The sequence below is a fragment of the Rhinolophus hipposideros genome (assembly GCF_964194185.1).
Source record: "Rhinolophus hipposideros genome assembly, chromosome: 8".
Lineage (NCBI taxonomy): Eukaryota > Metazoa > Chordata > Mammalia > Chiroptera > Rhinolophidae > Rhinolophus > Rhinolophus hipposideros.
In genome coordinates, this window is record NC_138054.1 from 72542400 (window position 1) to 72561854 (window position 19455).

At 43.3% G+C, this 19455-nt stretch overlaps 1 protein-coding gene across 1 annotated transcript in view; it reads left to right on the forward strand.

Moving 5' to 3' along the window:
* Positions 1–19455, forward strand: part of CSMD2 (CUB and Sushi multiple domains 2) — a 579318-nt gene that overhangs the window by 296758 nt on the left and 263105 nt on the right. Inside the window, 1 exon segment of the mRNA XM_081055778.1 lies at positions 6786–6907. Within this exon segment, the coding sequence (XP_080911904.1) occupies positions 6786–6907 (122 nt within the window).

A 19455-nucleotide genomic window follows, 5' to 3' on the forward strand; every position in this document is an offset into this window, starting at 1 on the left:
GAAAAGGGATAAAACTCAATTCCAGGGTAGCTCCTCTACTAAGCTGGTTACCAAAAGATCACGTTCTTAAAAGGATTCACCACCGTACACAGTGGTATTATTTTTCCTCTAATGCATTTAAATTATGATTTGATTTTAAATATTCATTTTCCACAGTTAATTGCACTAAAATATGAGGCCAGGCAAATAATAGGTTCTCGACAAATGTTTAAGGACGACCTGAATGAATCAGTGATTGAAATGAATGAACAATATGGCACCGTGCCCTCGTTTTGGAATTTGAAATCAGGTATTCACAGGTCTTTCTGTTGTTACCCTCACCTAAAGAAATAAGCTTCTGATTTGACTCCTAGAAAATTCTGATCATTCAAAGGAGATTGAGGGCCACTGAAACACGGTGAGACGAATTCTGTTTCAGCCTTAGATAGAGGCAGAGTAGTATAATGTGGGGCTTACCAGGCTTATTTTACATATGGAGGCCAATATTTTAAAATAAGCTTTTTCAGACGCCCAATAAATAAAACAGATGCAAGTGGAGTGTCTCTCATTGAAGCAGGGGCTGGGGATTTGGAGTTATCCCCTCCCCTCTTCTCTCGCAGCTGCTAAGCCCCCTCTGAGGAACCCTGAGGCTCCAGGGAACACTGTTTGTAAACCACTGACAGAGTGAAGAGGAAGAAATTGACAACCAGGAGACCTGGTTTCTTGTGACCACAAATTGAGGTTGACAGAGAATAGAGACTGAGTACCAGCCCCAGATGAGACACTTACAGTTACGGAGTCACAAAGTAGGTAATGAACAGAAAACAGCAATACATTATTTTTTTTCCTTTGTAGAGAAACCCACTATTTGCTGTATAAATATATATGTTATATATGTATATAAAATATATAATATATATATCGGTGTACAATTAAAGATTGTTGTTTAATATATGTTATATATTATATATACATATATATAAAATATATATATATATATCGGTGTACAATTAAAGATTGTTTTGGTGGCTAGAACACCAGCCTCAGCCCTGAGACCTAAGTTCAAGTTTCAGCCTTGCTATTAACATATCGTGTAGCACAGAGCAGATTACTGAAATGTTCTGAATCTTCTCCCTCCTCATAAAATAGTGAAATGGAAATATGGCACAAACCGGCTGAATTAAATGCCATGAAAATTACAGGTGACTGTCTTCCTTTTTGGTGGGCTTCATAGGATTAGCTTCCTGAGCCTACTCCTTAAACACTAATGTTCAGCGTTTGGTTTTCATCTTCCTTTTCTCCTCTCCCCTGCCCTCCCTTCCTCTCCCCTCCCCTCCTCTCCCATCCTTCTCCCTCTTCCCTTCCTCTTCCCTCCCCTCCCATCCTTCTCCCTCTTTCCCTCCCCGTTCCCCATCCCTGCTCCACCCTTACACCTACCCTCCTCTCTCCTCTCTTACACCTACCCTCCTCTCTTCTCTTCTGTAGTTATTCTCTAGGTAACTCACTGACTATGCTAGAATGCATGCCCCATTGCCCCCTTAGTCCCTTACCTACATATATGTACTAATGATAAAGCTCCCATTTGTTGAGCTATTTATACTTGTATAAAGCATTGCAGGAGGCATTTTTTCATAATTTCTTTATGAAGAAAGTGGCAATACCCATATTTTATGTTTAGCTCAGGCTTGGACTGGTCAGCCAACTTGCAAGGGGCACAAAGCTAATCAGTCGAGCTGGAGTCCAAACCCTGATTCCAAAGCTCTCCCCTACTTCTTGAAAATCACACCTGGACATCCTTCAGAGTCAGTACACTAGATGGAACCACATAGAACAACTCCTTCTCTCCCACTTTTTCATAACTTTTATTTTGATTTAAAATTGTAAACTCACAGAAAATTTGCAACAAGTGTGTAAAGAACTCCTGTATACTGTTTACCCAGATTTAAACAACTACTTTTAAGGAGTTAATGGCCAGAAAGGAAGCTGAGAAGGGTCCGTCAGAGAGGTAGGAGAAGAGCCAAGAGGCACTGTGGAAGCCTGTGAATGTGTGTTTCACCAAGGGCCAGCAGGGTCATGTCCTCCAGAGAGGTCAAGTACAACAAAGATGGGAAAATAACCACTGGGGTTACATGGGTCAAAGCAGTGGAGAACGTTTGAAGTTTTCCCTGTAAGGAATTATTGAGGAAACTGAACAAAGACATGGGAGAGGACTTGCTTGGGCCAAAGTTCCAATTACCATGGCAAACCATGGCTGTGTAGTGGTGCCATGTTCTCCTGGCAGGACCCAGGCACCTGGGATGAGGGCTAGAGAAAGCGGAAGGTAGAATTAACCAAAGGCAGATAATGAGAGTGTTAAGGTAGCTATTGGTTAGGGTCTTGAGGTCCATCCTGGGTAGCGAAAGAAGGGTCAGCAGGGAATCGATATATGGCGAGAAATGAGAGAGCCAGAGGGCTGGAGGGCCCTGTGATTTAGGGCAGCAGGTGCACAGAGACCAAAGTCACTCTGCTGGGTGCATAGGTGGCAGGGAAGAGAATAGGACGATGGAGTTTAAGATCGATCTCCCCGATGGACTCTCCAGGTCTCAGAACAGAAGACCCTGGGCGTGGCTGAGGCCATGGTTGACTTTGGGCAGGGGCACCATATCTCATGAGGAGGGGGCTTGCCTCTAAAAAGCGAAGGAACTGAAGGGATGAGTACATAAGCACAGGAATGAGGGATGAGGGAGAGGGTGTGCCTGCCACATGTCCCCTCTTGCATCCAGAAAGATTGAAGCAAAGCCGACAAGTAAGAGTAAGGGGCAGGAAAGAGGTCCCAGGGGCATGTAGAAGGCTTGGAGGAGTCTTTGAGATGAGTGGGGGAGTGAGCTTAATAGAGCTAAATATCAGAGTTGCTAGGGAATAGCCAGAATTTTCTGAGGGGTGTAATCATGCATTTGTAATGATGTCTATCTTCCTCCTCATGTGATTTTTCTCCAGAAAAGCTCGACTGTATGGGGGCATGTCTAGAGAATGTAAGTGGAGAGGTTCATCCACAGTTGATGTCTTCCAGGCAAACGATGAAAGGAAAAAGGAGCAAGGGTGTTTGGCGGGGGGGTGGATTTGCAAGAAAAGGATCGTAATGGTGGACCATGGGATCTACCATGTTTTCCCGGAAATAAGACTGGGTCTTATATTAATTTTTGCTCCAAAAGACACATGAGGGCTTCTGTTCAGGGGATGTCATCCTGAAAAATCATGCTAGGGCTTATTTTCCAGTTAGGTCTTCTTTTCGGGGAAGCACGGTAAGTTGAGTAAGGACCGAGAAGACAGGGAACTGAAGGGTAGGGAGAAAATGTTGGTATCAGTAGAGTGAGATCTAGGTGAAGGTCAAAGAAGAGTTCCTCCAGGGGTTCAGCAAGTGTTTTGCAGGACAAAATACTGGAGGGTGGGAGAAAGCTCTCCACTCCAGAGGGCTACAGAGGAAGCAGTGGCCTGGGAGTGGGAGACGGGCTTCCCTGGGAGTGGGAGACGGGCTTCCCTGGGAGTGGGAGACGGGCTTCCCTGGGAGTGGGAGACGGGCTTCCCTGGGAGTGGGAGACGGGCTTCCCTGGGAGTGGGAGACGGGCTTCCCTGGGAGTGGGAGACGGGCTTCCCTGGGAGTGGGAGACGGGCTTCCCTGGGAGTGGGAGACGGGCTTCCCTGGGAGTGGGAGACGGGCTTCCCTGGGAGTGGGAGACGGGCTTCCCTGGGAGTGGGAGACGGGCTTCCCTGGGAGTGGGAAACGGACTTCCGTGGGAGTGGGAGACGGGCTTCAGTCACGGCAGAAGTTGGAGCAGGAGGTACTGAAAGATGTTACAGATGCAAGTCAGGTCTGTTTGCCTGAGACTTGGTGATGAGGATGTGGTTCCAGAGGACTGGAAAGGATGAGGAGGCAGGTGGTAGGAGGAGAAGCAAGGCAAGGCAGCACGGAACGGTGTGGGAATAAGATTGGGGGAGCAGACAGAAGACCAAGGGGACTCCCATCTGAAGCAATTTCCTGTTTGGTACCAAGTTGTTTCGGTGCCAGAACTGGCTGTGGGTCCAGGTGGTGACCCCCTAAGGTCCCCTGGAGTACTGATACTGTTCTGTGGTGTCGTGAGGTCCAGAGGAAGAGAGAGAGTGGCTGCAGATCTTAAGGGTGGAAGGGCCCAGAGAAGTCTCCCACCAGTTACCCAGCAGAGCATTTCATGGGAAAAGGGGAAAAGAGCAACATAAACACGTGTCTATTCATTTATTCAGACCTTGTCTGAGATCTGCCGTGTTGCCAGCCTGTGTGGGTTGCAGCCACACAGATGCTATCCATCTGTTGGTGGGAGCCCAGGAGCTGGTTGTTCAGGAGAAAGTCAGCCTGTCCACAGACTCCCTGACCTTGCCCAGAGCAGAGGGAAGAAGGAGCTCATGCTCCATTCTGAACCTAGTTGGAGCTGCAGCATGCAGTGGATGGAGCACCTCAAAATATATGAGGGCCTCGAAATAGTTGCAATAGTTGTAATATTTTAATTAATTTCCTCTAAGCTGTTAAAGTGGTAAATGCCTTTTTGACCTGTTTTCTTTAATTACCTTCAACATATTTCAACAGACCCCAAATACCATCTAACTTTTGGAAACAAGTACAGGATAAATTGAGTCTGAAGCTGAGGGCTTTTAAGGCAGCAAAACCTGGCTTTGCAGAAGAGGGGCAGAATGTGCTGGGGGAGGTTTGTAAGGATTCCCTGCAGGGCTAGGGGTTCTGAACCCACAGGTCCTCCCAAAGGTGGGCTGGGATCATGGTTTGAATTTTGATGATCTTACTGTAATTTGTTTAGTAATGCTGTCAGTCTCAAGTGTGGTCACAAGAAAAAAAAATCCTACATGAAGAAACTTCAGGAAAGGTAGAAAAAAGATCTTTGGCCTTGAGAGAAGTCTCGGGCATAGCAAAATGAAATGAACATGGCGTTGGGAGTCTGACAGTCCCGGCTCTCCTCTGTTGAGCACTGATGATGTCCCACATCCTGAGTGAGCCTTCACATCCATTATCTCCTATAACTTCATCCTCACCATGCCTCGATGAGGTGATATCACTAGCCCCATTTTACAGATGAGGAAGTAGAATCAGAGTGGTTTTCTAACTTACCCAGGCTTAAAAAACCAGCAAGTAGACTTAAAACCCGGAAGACTAAGCTGGTAAACCCCACGGCCTGTGCTCTCCTCACCATGGCCGTTGCCTCCAGGCCTGGTTGTCTCATCAATCTGTGAATCTAAGTGTTTCTTAGCACAGGATTCCAAGAGCAATCAGATGCCCTCAAGAGCAACAGAGGACAGGGTTCCCCTAGGGCTTTGTTCAAACTTGACTCAACCGACATTTGAGCTCAGGATGAGGGAGAAGATCCTTTAGGTGCAGGACTGGGGAGACCCACCAGCAGAAACGTCCTCACTGAAGGAGATGAACTGGAAGAGAAAAAGGAGCACTTCTGACCCAGCAGCCTCTTGCAGAAAACCCTCTGACAACACTTGCTCTGCTTGATTCAAACTGTTTTCATACCTGTTTCCTCCTCTTGCCGGTGGCCCTTCAGGGAGGAGCGTTGTGTCTTAGACATTTTTCTCCCAACGCTCTGCCCGACCCGTAAACACCACTCAATAAATGCTGCAATGAGTGAGTGCAGGAATGAGCTCATGAAATGGGAAGAGATGAATTATATCTGGAAGCTGTGGGAAGTGCTTCCCAGGCCCTCCGAGAAAAGGCTTCTTAGGACAGGTGTATCATGGCCCTACCCACACACCGAGAGGAGCTCTAGGATATTTTGCCCCATCAGAGGAAACCAGGTTTGACCACTTTCATTTTATCTACTTAGGCGTGTTGAGTTTGCTCACTATTTCTTTATTGTTGGGTCATTTGCCTACAATTAGGATGAAGTGCCATATGGGAAGCAACGGAACAGGCTGATAGAACGCTTTATTAAAATAGCGGAGCACTCAACATTGAAGAATGAAGTGGCTAGAACTACAGAACAGGGTTTTAAAGAAGGCAAACACCTAGATACAATGTAGCACCTTAACTGTTATCAATCACTACTTAATCTAATTAGTTTAGAAGCTATTTTAAAGAGCTTAATTAAATTAAGCTGTGATTGATAACACTTTATATCTACTTGAGTAGAGCACTTCTTCTAATTGACCTTGAATCTTTACGCTTCCAGTCAAAAGCCTGTTTTAGGCACGTGCTGAGTGTGGGGAAGGAACTGGGAAGTCCTTCACTGGCACTGAGATCACCCTGGGTGCCTGGCACCAGGCTGAGCTGGGGGCCTTGGCAGAGTCCTTGGGCACAGACACTCTGTGACCTAATGGGGTGGCCTTGCTGAGGACGCCCTGAGATTCAACTTGAGGAGACCTGAGAGCAAATGGGGAAACACAGACAGGTCAGCAGAACAAGGGGTGGGCAGCTTAGCAGGCCCAGAGGAGCCTGGAGCCCACGTTGCTTTTGCTCAATAGAGGATTCCTAACCCATACCCTCCGGGTGGAGATGGGCCGCTGGGTCCCAGTTGCCTCACGGGACGGAGGTTGCTTAGGCTGCCCATGGAAGTCCACCATGGTCTACAGAGTAGAAGGTCCACACCTCTGTGCTCCAGAAACTGCGACTTCTGTCTGAGCTTGCTGAGAACTATGGGGGAAGCAAACAGGAAGCAGAACGTTATGTCTGGTGTGGGATCGTACAGATTTCAGTCTCCAATGGGCTGGGTGGGGGTGGGAGGTACGGATGGAAGTGGACCTAGTGTGAACTGAAAGCCGTGTCTTTCCTCTCCTCTCTGCAGCCCGCATGTGTGATGCCCACCTGCGAGGCCCCTCGGGCATCATCACCTCCCCCAATTTCCCCATTCAGTATGACAACAACGCACACTGTGTGTGGATCATCACTGCACTCAACCCCGCCAAGGTAAGGCTCGTGGGGAGGGTGCCGAGTGTCCTGTGGCCAGGGCTGGGTGGGGGACTGTCGGTCTACCAGGAGTTTCTAACCCAGCCCTTGCTTTGGGTACATTCTCTGCAGACAATTCTTAAAAAGTGTTTTTTATTAAATATCGAGTCAAAAAAAAACGTATTTGTAAAATATCAAATAAGACACAAAGAACATCAATACAACAGATACCTGCATAGCCAAATCACAGTTGACTTCGTGATGCGTGTCTCTCACCAGTCCCATTCCATTCCCTGTCCCTCAGGTAAACACAATGTTGAGCGTATGCTTATCATTCCTCTGCTTTCCCTTATACTTTACATGTAAATGTGTCTCCTTAAAAACCTTTTAAACATAAAAAGAAACCACGTTGTTTAGTAAGCGAGCATTTGAACTTCATATAAACATCATTGTGTTGTTTATGTTCTTCCTCAGTTACACTCAGAATTTTGTGTTCCCCAAGATTCCTCTTTGTTGGGATGTGTTCTTCTCCATTGCTATATGCGTCTTTTCACCTCTTTAGTTCACATTTAGTTATTTTTCCTGTGACATGCCCTTTGTTCTCTCATAAATTTTACCAAGATCCACAAAATAACCTGTTGGAATATTTATTTTAATTACACCAAAACTATAGATCAATTGGAGAAGAACTGATAGGCTTGTAACACTGAGTTTTCCAGTCCCCAAGTGTGGTATCTCGCTCTGTTTACTTAGGACTTTCAATAAACTTGTGTAAATTTTTTCTATTACAGACCTTGTACATTTCTCAATATATTTACTCCTAGATATCTTCTATTTGTTGTTGCTGATATAAATCATATCTTTCAAAATTTCATTTTTTACCTGCTGTGAATTATCTTGGGTTTTCTACAGAAGACAGTTATCTGCCAAAAAATGATGGTTTTGTTTCTTCCATTCCAATCCGCGTACCATCTCTTTATTCTTTTTCTTGTCCCAGTGTGCTGGCCTGAACCCCCAGTGTAATGTCAGATCGTTGTGATGAGGGGGCATTCTTGTCGTTGTTTGATGTTTTATCGATGTTTTCACTTCTTCATCATTGAGTATATTTGCTGAAGGTTTTCTGTAAAATGTATAGTTCCTTTCTAATCCTAGTTTTCTAAGAGCTTGTATTGTGACTGGATGGTGAGTTTTATCAACCAACTTTTCTATATCTATTGATATCATCATATGATTTGCTTCTTTATTTTCTTAGTGTGGTGAATTACATTGGTTGATTTTCTAATGTTTAAACCAACCTTGCATTTCTGGGATAAACCCCACTTAGTCATTGAGTATTATCTTTTTTGTACATGCTTATATCTGATTTGTTAATATATTCTATAGTAGTTTGCTTCTATTTTGTTAGTGAGATTAGTTTTTGTTTTGTCTTGTTTTGTTTTCATATTACCCTTGCCAGATTTTTTTGTCAAGATACTGCTAACCTCATAAAATGATTTAGAAAGTGTTTCCTCTCTTTTTGCCCTATGGAGTTATTAGTAGAAGATTGGAATCATTTTTGTCTTGAAGGTTTGGTGAAACTTTTCGGCAAAACTGTCTGGGTCTGATGTTCTTTTCTTGGAAGATTTTAAACTATATATTTAATACTTTAATAACTAAAGAACTATTTAGATCATCTATTTTTTTCTTGAGGCCATTTTTTATTAAGTTATCAAGTTTATTGACTATAAAGTTGTGTGTACTATCTCTTATTATGTATTTTTATTCTGTGTTTCATTTCTTATTTTGTATCTTTTTATAATCAATATTGCCAGAAGTTTCACATTTTATTATTCTTTGTAAAAAAAAAACAGTTTGGATTTTGTTAATGCTTGTTTTGATACATTTATTTTCTAGTTCATCCACTTATGTTCTCATCTTTATTTCCTTCTTTCTATTACATTTGAGTTTATTTTGTTATTCTTTTTCTAGCATCTTAATTTTGATGCTTACTTCTTTATTTTTCAATCTTACTTAAGCATCTAGTACTATAAATTTCCTTCTAAGAACTATTTTGGCTACATTCCCACAGGTTTTTACATGTAATATATCTGTTATAGTTTAGGTCAGAATATTTCCCAATTTCTATTATTCTTTCATCTTTCATCCATGAATTATTTAGAAGTAGTTCTTAATTTCCAAACAAAGGATTTTTTTCAGCTGTTTTTTCATTACTGATTCTAAAGCTTGTAGTCAGAGCTTGTCTGTATTTGACTCATTTGAAATTTATGGAGACGTGCTTTTTGGACTAGAAATGCTCATTTTTCACATATATTCTGTGTGTGCTTGAAAAAATAAACTGTGTACTTTGCTGTTTTTGTGTTCTAATGTGTCCGTTACATCAAGCCTGTTAATTGTGCTTATATCTTTTATATCTTCATTGATTTTTGTCTTCTTGACCAGGCAACTGCAGAGGAAGGTATATTAACACCTCCCGTTGTGATAGTGGATTTTTTCTGTTATTTCTTGAAGTTGTCTCCGTTTTTGCTTTATATATTTTAGGACTGTGTTATTAGAGCTTGCAAGTGGAGAATTACATATCTTGCTGATGAATTGAACTTTTTCAAAAATGATTATATAATGACTCTCTTTATCTGTAGTAATGTTTTGATCTGAAAGTTATTTTCCCAGCTATTACATCAGCTTTCTTTTGGTTTTTGTGTAATAAATCTTCTTACTTTCAACCTTTGCACTTTTTAATGCTTTATGATTTTTGTGTATAGCTGGATTTTTAAAAACCAATTTACCTTGTAAGGGAACATGTTAGACTATCAAAATTATACAATCATTTCTGTTCTTTTAGGGTTACCCTAAAATATTAATATTCATACTTAATAAAGGCTAATGTAAATAGTAATTTTATGTTACTCCTGAAAAGTCAGAGGTCTTATGACTTTAATTAATCCCTCCCAATTCATATTCTGTGATATGTGTATTTTATGTTTGCTCACAAGTCATTGTTGTTTAATAAAACCAATATCCATTTAGATTTATTGACATATTTACTGCTACTTTGATCACTCTTCCTTCTTGCATATCAGTTCTTCTCTTTGGAATTACTTTGTTTCTGTCTAAAGCACGTGCTTTAAAATTTATTTTCCTCTTGATGACAAACTTTCTTAGTTGTTATTTGTCTTAAAATGCCTGTTTCCCCTTGTTCTTGAAAGAACACTGTTGTTCATTAGATATCCTATTCTTGGTTATTATTATATGCTGTCTGCATGTGGAAATATTAGTCCAATGTCTTCTAGCTTCTCATGTTACTGTACGTTTACTGCCATTGCTTTGTATGACAGTCTTCTGGCTGCCTTTGTGGTATTTTCCTTATCTTTAGTATTCTGTAGTTTCACTATCACGTGTCTAGTTGTGGGTACTTTGGTATGTATCCTGCTTTATTTCATTAAGCATCTTGAATCTATGAATCATTTCTTTTATTATCTTTTCAACTGTTCCCTCTCCTTTATTCCCTCTCTTTTCTGCTTCTGGAAGTCTAACAAGGCATGTTAATCTTTCTTACTCTATCTTCTGTGTTTCTTCTATCATATTTTCTCATCTTCGTTCTGTTCACTAATTCTCTGTTCAGCTGTGTCTAACCTCGGTTGCGTTTATTCACTGAAGATTTCTTTTAATTTCAGATATCATAATTTCATTTTTATGAAGTTCTATTTTGTTCTTTTTCAAATGTTTTTCATATTTATAATCTCTTGCTCCTTACTCATATTTTTAGATCCTTCTTTATTTCTTTAAATATGTTAAACATATTTAGTTTATAGTCTGTGTCTGTTAATCCCAATATCTGAAATCTTTGCAAGTTAGATTCTGTTGTCTGTTGTTTCTCACCTCTTACCCCAGAACCATGTTTCCTTCTTTGTTGTATAGCTTTTGACTATATGCTTAGAATGATAAACTTCTGGGGAAATGGTAGAAGGTGGTTTCTTCCAGAGAGAGTTTACATTTGTACCTTCCCAGTGCCTGGTGGCATTACCAGCTGGAAAACTCTTCAGACTAAATTCTCAGTATGAAGGTTTAAAACCACCCAATTAATCTGTAGGCGGCAAACCCAGGTGAAGGAAGACTTATTGTAATGGAGTCTCAGGGGGCATTTCTGTTTTCTATCCAATCGGTCTCTAAAGTTCTGAGATAAACAATTGGCCTCCAGATCCTTCCAGAGGGTAGTAATAGCAGATGAGAAGGAAGATAGGCTTATTTCTAGTTCACCCTCATACTAAGAGTACATCTTTAACCAGCCCAGCTTTATTCAGGAGTGTCATATTAGAGTCTCCCACCTTGGTGGCCCATGACCTTTGTCTCTTTTCCACTAGAGCCTCTTTCCGTCAAGGTCCTGAAAGCCAAAGCTCTACTTCACCAGTTTTTTTAAAATGCTCTCAAGGCCAAAGCCAGATTCATGCTCTGAGTCACATTTTGGGTCCCTACAGTAACTGGGTTTTGGACTCTGTGTATTCTTACCATATTAGTCTTCTGAGACTGCCATAACAAAAATATAGCAGACTGGGTAGCTTACACAAGAGACATTTATTTTCTCACAGTTCTAGAGGCTAGAAGTCTACTTCAAGATGCCAGCAAATTCAGTTTCTGGTGAGGACTCTCTTCTCCCTGTCCTCCGTGTAGATGGCCTCCTTCTCCCTGTGTCCTCACAGGACGAAAGGCCATTTCCTCTGAGCATGTGCAGAGAGAGACTCCCTGGTGTCTCCTCCTCTTCTTATAAGGGTGTCAATCCCATTGAGTTAGGGCCCCACCCTTATGACCTCATTTAACCTTAATTGCCTCCCTGAAGGCCCCATCTTCAAATACTATCACATTGGGGGTTAAGACTTCAACATCTGAGTTTTAGGTGGATATAAGTCAGTTTATACACTAACTGATGCAAACCTTTTTTTTCTTGTAAAGTTTTACTCAACATTTTAAAATTGTTTGGTCAAGTTGCCTAGGACCACAATGCTGGAAACACTGCAGATTTTCTCTGCAACGCATTTTACAAAGAAAGATTCAAACCATTTGATGATGAACCTAGTCACTGGAGAAGATGTTCCAGCTAGGTGGGGGCAAAGATAGAGGCTCGACCAGAAGAAGGACTTACTAACATGAGGTTATGAAGTTGTTGACTGGAGGGTTCTTTCTTGGGCTTTGTCAAAGATGCTTGTCTCTGTTTTCTTTTGAACCTGAAGGTGGGGTGCATGGGGAAATGTAGGTAAGGCCTGAGAATTTTCTGAGAGATCATTTGATTCTCTCCGTAGAAGGCCTAGCCTTGGCTAGTGTTTGGACGTCAATGGCCCCATATGGGTCACTCTTCCACATGTCCTGCAGGAGGTCACAGCAGCCTGGGTTCCTGAAGCCAGCCCCTCTGTGGGGGACTCCCTCAGCGTCAAGCTGTACAGAAGGGTGTTCCTAGCGTTTCCACACGTTTTCAGTGGGCTTTCGGTAGTCCTGGGGGAGCCTAGAAAGGCTGAAGGGCATCCCTTCCTGACACCAGATGGGAGAAGAGCCACAAAGCATGCAATGCACAAAGTAGGATGTAAGTGTAGAAACTCAGTCTATGACTTAAGAAGCAGAGTTGCCTTCTTGCAAACCACAGGGAAAGTGGATAGTGTGTTCCTAACTAGCCCACAGGAGAGATACTTGTGTGTCCAAGACTGCCTGTCCTGTCACATTTCGGACACCTCCTTCAGCAAAAAGCACAGCCTCTCCAAGTTCCCAATATGTTTGATGAGATGAACATTCATTCATTCATTGACTATAGCTATGATCTCTCCCTTGAGGAATGTGCACAGAGGAGAGAAGACAAGTATGACAATAAAAAACTAAAGTACAGATAAGTGCCAATGAAGGTGTATCCCGAGTGCTATGGGAAAACCTAGGAAGAAGCCACTAGTTGCAAGGTCAGGGAAGTTTTCACAAAGGAGGTTACCTTTGAGCAGGGTTTTGAAGAATGAGTAGGCTTGGAAATCAATAGCTCAGAGTGGACGCATGTGCAAAGGCACTGAGGTTTAGAATAGCCTCTTCGAACTGAAAGTAATTTACATGCCTGGATCAAAACGAGGATGGAAAGGTCAGCAGGATCCAGATCATGGTGAACCCACATGCTTGCCGTGGAATCTTAGGTTTTGTTCTGAAACAGACGTTTAAGGATAGAAGTGTTAGACTGTTGGTAATAACAATAATAGCCCTCTTTTATTATATGCTTATCATGTGTTGAGCACTGAGCTAAGGCCCCTGTATAGATGGGTTTTTTTCATTCTTGTCGTATCGTGATTGACTCAGTTTTAATAGACCCGTTTGATGAGTGAAGAAATTGAATCATGATAGGTCAAAGGTTAGTACATTTTTCCATAGTACATAGCCAGTAAGTGGCAGTGCCGGGATTTAAACCCAGCCTTTCTGGCTCCATTGGCCATGCAATTAAGTAGCTGTCTTGTGCTGCTGGGTGGAGCAAGGTCTAAGAGTAGAGGGGAGGGAGTGGGATTGACAACACTGAGGTCAGCCTTGGGAGGAGGAGGCCATTCTTCTTCTGAACCAGAGCAATAGCAAGAAGTCTTGACTGTTTGAAAGATTGCTCTGGCAGGAGTAGAGAGGGTTATAGAGAGATACTAGAGGGAGCGACACCAGTAAGGAAGCTGAAGCAGTTACCCAAGTAAAAAAAATGGGGCATCGACCAAGGCTTTGGAAATGTGGAAGGGGAGACAAATTTGCAAGAGATTTAGGGAATGGGATGAGACTTGGTGGCTGATCGGATGTGAGGAGTCAGGCAGAAGGAGGGGTCTTATTTCACATTGTATTCCAAGTGACCAACATGTGCCTGGCACATAGTAGGCACTCAGTAAACATTGACTCAATTAAGAAATGAATGATGGATGCCTCAATACTTTCTGACGTGGACCACTGGGAGGCTGAAAAGGAAATACAAGAGGAGGAACCTAGTTTACAGTGGTCAAGAGGGAAATACAGTACATTTGAAGTGCCTGTGGTTCATCCAATGGCATTTGGATACACTGGTTGGAAACTGGATAAATCTGGATTCAAGAGAGAGAGAGAGTTGGGTGTTATCTCATCGCCACATGGGTGGGAAAAGAAAATTAAGGAATGGACAACCTTTCCTGGAGAGAGCAAAGAAGATGCAGAATGGAATCTGGGAGCACCATCCTTACAGGTGAAAGAGATCCAGTGAAAGAAATAGAGAGCAGTCTGAGTGGTAGGACAATCGTGCTATAAAACCAAGAAGAGTGTCCAAGCAGGATATGTCTGACAGTGGCAATGAGAAAAGTCTAGTTGGAAAAGGACTAACAAGGCCATTGGCTTTGGCCTTGGAGGACGACCTTTCAGTCAAGCTCTTGGGGCAGAAGGAGCAGTGAGGTGGGGAGTGAACGGATGGAAGGGGACGCCAGGAATGTAGACAGCCCTTTTGACAAGTTCCATGGTAAAGTGAAGGGAGGAGGAAGGGCGTGTAAGGGAGGCACGGTGGGGAGAAGTTTGGGGCTACTTAGGGTGTGTGTTTGTGTGTTTAAAATATTGGAAACTTGTATAGGTTTCCAATGAGGGCAGAGCAAGCAAAGAGGGAGAGAGTGAAGATGTAGGAGAAAGAGGATGGTGAGTGAAGGGGGTTCTGGAGTAAGTGAGAGGCCAATGGGATTGCAAATACAGGGCCTCCCTTTGCAAGGAGTGGGTGAAGAAGTATGCTGTAATGAGAAGGTGTTGAGAGTCTTGCTTGCAGAAATGTAGCACAGGACACATTTCCCTTGGTGTCCTCATAATCAAGGAATGGTTATGCACCCCAGGTACCTATATAAGTGTGGATATGAGGACCCTTCCTGGAATTCCATCCCCCTTGTAGGACCTCTGCTGCCTGAACTTGAGAGGGAGATGGGAATGTTCCACTGACCAGGTCTCCCCCCGACCCCAAGGGCAATAAGAACGTCCAAAGAGAGAAACAAAATGATCTGGCGTGAGAGTGGCCAACAACATATGTCCCGATACCAGCAGTGACCGATCCCCTCCAGGCTGTGCAGCCCTAGCCCTGTAGGAACAAGGACTTACAGTCTCATTGGGGATGCAGGTGACGCGTGTGTCTCTACTCAATAAACTAATAAGAAAACCATTAAAACACCCCAGTGCATCATTCTGGAAGTTTGGCAGATTCAGGGGAAAGGGCAAAAAGAAGACTCAGAGCAAGTGACTCTGGCCTACTCCACATTCTCCCTTTGATTGGCATCACAGTGGGAAATGTAAACCCCATCTTGGCCATCTGGGCTGTCTTAGTCCCGATAGTGATTCCACCCACAATACTATTTCCCAAATTTGGTTAATCATCAGAAATACCTGGAGAGACTTTAAAGACAAAAATTGCAAAACTGTTTCCTCAAAGATCTGATTCAGTGGATCTGGGATGGGTACCTGGTGGTTCTGATCAGCCAAGCTTATGTAATAAATAACAACCCCTTCCCTCCCAGCAAAACACACAGGGCCCACACACACCCCACTCAGGAAACCCCAGCTTCGGCCACACCGAACTGCTTCATGGACCACCTGGCCCTTTAAGACCTCGTTCTGGCACCTCCTGTCCTTCCCTTCTCCTCCAAGCAACTTCCTATCCCGCTTTGAGACATAGTCTAAATACCCCACTTCTGAGAAGCCTTCCTAATTCTACCAGGTCTTGCTCCTTCCTCTGTTCCCAAAGCACCTTTTGTGTGTGTATCACATTGTACTGTGTTTAGACGTTCTCTCCCCATCGCTCAGGAGCGCCCTGAAAGCAGAGTGGAATTTTATTTAGTATTTCTTTGGCAGTTAGCACAGTGCTCGGTACTAAGGAGGAGCTCAGCAGATGTTTGAATGTTAGTAACTGATGGAGGAGACCTGTTTTTGTGTCAGGTAGCTTCTCAGGTATAGCCCCACCTCTGTTTGGTCCCCGGGCCTCCTCTTGTTAGGACCTTTCAGCTCAACCTCGTGAAAGAAGACAGGGCTGCTGAAATTTCTGTGGTCAGGACTGAAAGCCAGACCAGTGTTAGTGCCCCCTACCTGCACCGAACTGCCTTTCTTTCAGTTTCTCAGTATGAATTCAAGACATTGGATTCAGTGTGCATATGAACATCGCTGGATTTGATCAGCAAAGTTCATTTACCTTTTCTAGAAAAGAAGTAGAAGTGAGGCGGGAGAGGCAAAGCGAGACAGGCAAGGGAGGGATAAGAGCGTAGAGAAGGAGGGGGCATGGAAGGGAGAGAAAAAGGAAAGCTCATTTCATGAACTTCAAAGCCAGAGATAATAGAGTGTTGAGTATTCACTCCTTGAGGATTATCAGTGTCACTCTTCCCTTTGTAGACATGAAGAATTAAAAAAGAATTCTCCAGGCAAGTGATCACTCAGTAGTGCAAATGTCAGGAACACCTTCGTTGGCCCATTTGTTCACTCACTTACTCATTCAGCAAGCATTTCCTAAGCCGTCTCTGTGCTGGGCTCTGTGAGAGATGCTAGCTGGCCACCAGAGAGGTCAAGTGTCCCCACAGTGCATTTTTCATAACTATGTGGCTCTAAAGGGACCTTTTAATGGCCTCTTCTAAGTCCTAAACTTGATTCCTTTTTTTCTGTTTTTTTTCACTTCACCTCTCACCTGGCCATTACTCTTCCTTAGACCTGGCTGTGGCTGTGGCCTTCATGTCCCGACACTCCTTCCTCTACTCTCTCTGTCTTTTTTTAAAAAAATATATCTTTACTTCTCAAATTCAAAGCTTTATTTCATCAAATTCTAGCACATTTTGTATTGACAAGTGATTGCACCAGCATCACGTAAGAAGGTCAGTGACCATTCTACCAAAGAGGGAATCGCACACATTTAGGCAGCACTAAAAATTACTGTTTCAAAGGCTATGCAAATCTCAAATAACAAAAAAAGCTTCCAATTTACTCTGAGTATCTGTCAGGGAGGTTGTCAGGCGGGGTCTCTGGTCCCGCTCCCCATATAAGAACACAGGACATGGTAAGGCCAAAAAGGAACACCCACGGAGCCATAGATGCGGGAGTCATACCACTATAGTCTCGCTGGCGGCTGGGTTGGAGACACAGGAAGCAGGGGCCACACTATCTGCAACCTGCCGTCCACTTCTCTGCAATCCGCAACCCGCACTCTGCCGTGCTAACTGCAATCCACTCTTGCTAGCTCAGCCACCATTTTCTTGCTAGCCCCCATTTGCTGCTAGCATAGCATGGCAGTGATATTAGTGGCCAGTGGCTCACTGGTTACAGCTGATGGCCAACTAGCCACAGCTGATGGCCATCCAATCACAGTTGATGGCCATTTACTACCTGAGCCAGCACCTTTCCACGTGAGGCCGAGAGTCTGGAAACTGCTCTCTGGGGCTCTGTCCCCACAGTATCTTACTTTTTACCTATATTAATTCAGAAATTAATAGATAGTTTTACTAATGCAGCTCCTTTTTAATCCATTAAAAAAAAAAGATGACTTGAGTTTTAAAACCCCTACAGATGCATATTATTTAACTTCCTCTTTAATGCATGGTCTTCTCACCTTCCTGTGCAAACACACAGGCCAATTTGCACCAACTCTCAATAAGCCCTCCTCTGTTCTTAAAGAGAAGCCCTGCCCCTCCTCTAGTTAGGATTTTGTGCCCCTTGTATTTACCCCATGCCCACACTTCCCTGATTTCAGCACCGTCACACTGTGTGGTGTTCTCCACATGCTTGTGTGTGTCTCCTCTTCTAGGCTGTGAGCTCTCTCAGGGTGGCAGCCATGTTTATCTTGCCTGTTGTTGCCTCTCCAAATCCCAGCACTTGGCAAGTACATGTGAACTGTTGAATATTCAAATAAGGGAATAAATGAATCCATCAATCAATGAGAGGATGAGTCATAAGTAGGTGAAAGGGTTTACTACTCTTAGAACTACCAAAATTGAACGGAGACAGTGACCAAAGGTCCAGAACCTCTGAAAGTTCTCCGTCTCTACCTCTGGGCTTTGTTCCCAACCTCCTCAAAAGCCTTTCTCATCCAAACAAATATGTATCTCATACAACTCAGTAACAACAACAGAAAAAAAAATCCAATTTAAAAATGGGCAGACGATCTAAATAGTCATTTTCCTAAAAAAAGACAGGCAAGTCACCAACAGGTACATGCAAAGATGCTCAACATCACTAATCATCAGGGAAATGCAAATCAAAACCACAGTGAGACATCACCTCATACCTGCTGGAATGACTGTTATCAAAAAGACAAGAAATAACAAGTGTTAGTGAGGATGTGGAGAGAAGAGAACCCTCGTGCACTGTTGGTAGGAATATAAATTGATACATCCATTATGGAGCTTCCTCAAAAAAAAAAGCAAAACTGAAAATAGAACTACCATATGGTCTAACAATTCTGCTCCTGGGTATTTATCTGAAGAAAATGAAAACACTAATTCAAAAGGATATATGGCCCCGTATATTCATTGCAGCTTTATTCACAATAGCCAAGATATAGAAACAACCTAAGCGTCCATTTACGGTTTAATGGATAAAGAAGATGTGGCACATACTCATATATGCAATGGAATATTACTCAGCCATAAAAAAGAATGAAATCTTACACCATTTACAACAACATGGATAGACCTTGAGGGTATTATGCTACGTGAAATATGCAGAGAAAGACAAATACCGTATGATTTCACTTACGTGTAGAATCTAAAAAACTAACCAAATGAACAAACAAAACAAAACAGGTTGTATAGACGCTGAGAACAGAGTGGTGGTTGCCAGAGGGGGAGGGAAGGGGATTGGGTGGTTAGGAGGAATAGGTGAAGGGGCTCAAACTTCCAATCCTAAAATAAAGAAGTCATGGGGATGTACTGTACTGCTTGGTGACTATAGTCAATAATATCGTATTGCATATTTTGTAGCTTTGCATGGTGACGGGGAAAATAGACATATTGTGATGATCATTTCACAGGGGAGGCAGATATTGAATCATTATGTTGCATACCTGGAACTAATATAATGTTATGTGTCAATTACGCCTCAATTTAAAAAAAAAAAAAAAAGCCTTCCTCAAAGGTGTTGGAGGCCTCGCTGCTTCAACTCGAGGGTTCAGATCCGCCTTCCCACTGGCCGCTTCTCCTGCCCACCCCAAGAACCAATTCTCCAGCCCTACCCTGGGCCCTCAGCAAAACCCAGGCAGGAATCACCAGGCAGGCCCTGCCCCCAGCAAAGGGAGTTCCCTTCCTTTCAGGAGCTAATAGTCAAACTTGAAGGGATAGTGGGGCACAGAGTTTTGGGTCCAGAGTGAAGGAAGCCCAGCTAGCTGGCTGTGGTAAAAATGCAGTCAGTGGACAAAACAGACTCCATCTAGATCTCTTGGGGCTCCAATTTCCCCCACAAGGCCCGTCAGCTGTCAGATCCTCTGCAGCTTCACTGCGACTGTACAGGCCGGAAGCCCCGGATCCTTTGGCTGGTCCTGGACGGTGCTCAGGAAGCGAGAAATGTCCTCTGGACCTGGGGCGGGCATCCTCTGTGCTTCCACTCCCATCTGCCAT